General features: G+C 40.2%; 1 protein-coding gene across 1 annotated transcript; it reads right to left on the bottom strand.

Moving 5' to 3' along the window:
* Positions 1-3,089: 3,089 nt before the first annotated feature.
* LOC112199548 lies at positions 3,090-3,752 on the bottom strand. The gene has a single exon (XM_024340551.1). The coding sequence runs from the start codon at positions 3,750-3,752 to the stop codon at positions 3,090-3,092; it is 663 nt and encodes a 220-aa protein (XP_024196319.1).
* Positions 3,753-4,121: the final 369 nt, after the last annotated feature.

The following is a 4,121-nucleotide window of genomic DNA, read 5'->3' as shown; positions in this document are numbered from 1 at the left end:
TGTGGATTGGCTGCTTTGTTCTATATTGAAGACGCAGCGGGAGTTTCAAGGTGAGTAATCTCACAACGTTCATTATGAACGGAGTTACCATTATTGTTTTGGTGTTATTTATTTAACTGCAAACTATAGTTGGTATTACTGTATTAGTAGACATTCCTGAGCGAATGACTACGTATATATATATATTTACGTGAAATATATATATATATATATATATATGTATATTCTTGTGAGTGATGTGCGAAGGAATATTATGCATGATTGTGTTCATGTTATTGCTAAAGGCAACTTTTCGGGAAACAATATTGTGGAAAAAGATGTTTTCTATTGTTTGAAAAGTATTGAGTTTGACGTTACAATTTCGAGTCAAGTGTGACTTATTGTAAGTATATTGGTCCTTGTACCAAGAGTCACAGATGGTGAGCAGGGATGGGGAAAGCCGAAACTAGGTGTTTGTAACATTTTTAGGTCTGGTGCGACTTACTTAACGTTTGATTTTAAGACTAGACGGGGTATGAAGATTCTATGTCACAGATGGTGACATGTTGCAGATGGTGACCTTGAGATTTGATGTTAAGACCAGACGGGGTCTGAAATCATATGGCACAGATGGTGACCGAGACAGGAAATCGGAAATCACGTCCTTGCCCGGACGAGTGGTTACGATATCAGTTAGAGCACTAGTCTGTCTGCCATTATAGCTTATGGGGGTAACGGTCGAGGTTGCTGGAGACTCATAAGTATGTAGTTTTAAAGGAGAGTTCCGAGAGTTTTCTTCTTTTATTGTCTAGATGAGATTTGAATTGCTTCTTGATGGTTAAGTTAGCAATTAGAACATTGTCACAGCGGTGACTTATGTTGTCCATTCGGTGGAAAGGGTATAGAATGTTAGAGGGAATCATAGTTGTATCGTTTCCTTAAGCTGATTTGTGTGAGTTGATGATTGATGTTCATGAGTTACTCATACGGGCTTTCATAAGCTTACCAGGTTTGTTGTGTGGCAACCTGGTGCACCATTCAAACGGTGTAGGGGTTAATCCTGCAGGTCAGGGTAATCATGGCTAAAGCTGAGGTAGCTTGTTGGCAGCAGAACGGTTAGGATGCAAATTTTGTTGGCTTTGCCATTGTATGACTTCCGCTATGTAGTAATCTCTGAGGAGCACTTACGTTTTATTTTGTGATGACAATTTTATTCGTAAGCTTATGTAATATATGACTCTGTGGAGTGAGTAGATATTGGAATTGTGGGTTCAGGACATCAATATGTACTTGATTTAAAGGGAAAATGTTCCAAGTATTTTGTATTGATGACTGAACGATCACGCATGTATAATTATGGGATTGTATATCGATTTTTATTTGTGTTAAAAATCAGGGGCGTGACAATTATTGCCTACGATAGTTATCAAGACTAATAAGTGTTTTGATTTGATTCAAGACCAATAAATGTGGCCTAAAATATAGTATTTCACTCCTATTAGGAAAGTGAATCCACATATTGAAGATGCTTGAAAATAAGTATCCTATATATGGAGGCTAAAAATGAAATATAAAAATAACTCTTTAATAAACTAATCGCACAGATTATCCAAAGTCTCTCCGGAGCAACCTACCTTCAACCTAGTTGAAACCAGCGAAGTAAGGGTAACGCCTTCACAACCCAGCGAAGCTAAAGTGTGACTTTAGCAAAACCCATGCTTTCTCCTACTTCCCAATGATTGCTCTGCTTAGTCTACAAAACTAAGTATCGACTCGGTGACGCAAGATATCACACCACAAGTCCTTATCCGTAAGGCAGAGAAAAGAACCTTGTGACGAGGTTTGTGCTCTCCTCATTCACAGCACTTGAGAAAAAGTTAGGTCTAGGGACGCCCCGACGACTACACTGCATGGTGTTGGCACGCTCGCTTATTCAAAAGAGACTGTTTGCTAGCCAGACTGATTTTGGAGCCAAACAAATTGTATAAATTAACTTGAGAGTAATATGAGTATCAGCGGCAATGCGACTTGATTACAATGATTTGTGTCACTATGGAAAAGTAACACAGTAAGAGTATGGTATTGCATGAACATTTGATTTTTGTGAATGATTAAAGGGATTATATCTGATTAAAGGTCTTTGAGGCACTAGAGTAGACACTAATATACGAAAAGTTGGTCAACGATTTGGAGTCATTCAGTGATTAAGCTGACTTGAGAGAGTGTGGTGTAAATAGGCTTGCGTAAATAAAATTTATTTTTATTTAATATGAAATATATAATGTAAATAAATAGTGATGATGAAGATTTCGGTAAACCTACACAATAAAGATTCGAGTCTCCCCACATTTAAGAATTTTAAGAAGTGGCTTCTCTTGCACAAAAGTGTGAGACTCAAATGATGTTAGTCATGTTATATGTTAGGCCAGCGTGGCAATTGGGTCACGCTCAATAGTCATAAGCGTCTCAGCCCATGCCCCAATTTGGATAGAGACCATGCTTCCCACAAGGGGAGATTTGGATTCTTCAACTTTTTTCAATCTTTAAGGCTAAACTTAGGCAGTAATCGGGCTAATTGTCCACCTGTGGACATGCATGCTATAAACAATAAGTTAATGTTAATAGTGTTTAAGTAAATTCAGAATATGTGTCTGGCCCAAACTCTAGGTTACTTGACCTAGTTGTAATAGGGTTTTGAATTAGAGATATCCTCGGAGATATTCGTAGGTATCCGATTAATTGTACGATTATATTTCCTTGTGTTTGGCTCCAATTTTGTTGCAGCTGGTCAACAGTCTCTTGAGCTCAGCCTTTCCTGCGAGGGCAAAGCTGGAAAAAGTTTCCGGAGCCGCTAATTTGGCTTAGTAGCTTTGCGAGTGTAGGGACACTTAGAATTGCCCCTTAAGAGTTGTATTTTTTTTTTTTTTTTTTTTTCGTGGTTAGGCTAAATGGGCTTAGTATTGTATAGTGTTGCCCCCCTAGTGTTGCTAGGCATAGCAAAGAAATGATTATGGGCCTCAAAAACAGGCCTTCATGAATGGGTTTTGCAAGTGTAGGAACACTAGAATTGTCTCCCATGTTTTATGCGAATAAACTGTCTACGACTCCTCCTAGTCCCAGACATTGAGAAAGTATTTCTTCAAGTATCTCCCATTGATAAGGTTATGATGGACATCTCCATCCAGGTCCTTGAGATGAAAAGCTCCTTTCCCTAAGATTTTATAAATGATGTATGGGCCTTCCCATCTTGGAGTCCATTTGCCGCGACCATCTAATTTTTCGCCAAGCGGGAGAACTGCTTTCCAAACCAACTCTCCTTCGCTGTAATTCCTTCCCCTTGTTCGCTTGTCATAGGCTCGAGAGACTCGTTGCTTTTCCATGACCAAACTATCTAAAGCCTCCAAGCGCTTTTCGCTAAGGTCTTCATGTTCCTGCCACATAGCCTGAATGTAGTCTTCTCCAATGAGATGATGTTGCTCTTGGACTCGTAATGATTGGACGTTGACTTCCAAAGGCAGGACTGCGTCATGGCCAAACATCAAAGCATAAGGTGTAGTTGCGGTGGGATTTCGCTTCGATGTGCGGTAGGCCCAAAGAGTCTCATAAAGGGTCTCATGCCATTGTCGCGGATTAGCTTCCAACATTTTCTTCAGCAAAGTGATGATGATTTTGTTGCTGGCCTCCGCTTGACCGTTAGACTGAGCATAATAAGGACTGGAATGGACGAACTGTATTCCCCATTCCTTTGCCAGTTTATCAACTTCACCACCCATGAAAGCCCCCCCCGGTCCGAAACAAAAACTTCTGGGATACCAAATCTGCATATGATGTTCCTAAATAGGAATTGTAGCAACGTACCACCAGATGCTTCTTTCAAAGGTTCTGCTTCGACTCATTTTGTAAAGAAATCGGTCGCGACGATAATGAACTTGTGCTGAAGTGATGAATGTGGGTGAATCATCCCAATTAAATCTAACGCCCATCCTCTTAGGGCCAAGGCTTAATAATGGGTTGCATTGGAACATTAGGGACATGCTGGACCGGCCCATGAGCTTGGCAGTCCAAACAACCTTTAGCGAATGCGATGCAATCCTTCAAGATACTGGGCCAAAAATATCCATGTCGTCTGAGCAACCATCGCA

Source organism: Rosa chinensis, chromosome 4 (genome assembly GCF_002994745.2).
Source record: "Rosa chinensis cultivar Old Blush chromosome 4, RchiOBHm-V2, whole genome shotgun sequence".
NCBI lineage: Eukaryota > Viridiplantae > Streptophyta > Magnoliopsida > Rosales > Rosaceae > Rosa > Rosa chinensis.
The sequence above is the reverse complement of the archived record's forward strand: the minus strand, read 5'-3'. Positions and strand labels throughout refer to the sequence as shown.

Bases quoted from the DNA above. Each gene is read 5' to 3' on its own strand.
- LOC112199548 (XM_024340551.1), bottom strand. From the start codon at position 3,752: ATGGGTGGTGAAGTTGATAAACTGGCAAAGGAATGGGGAATACAGTTC.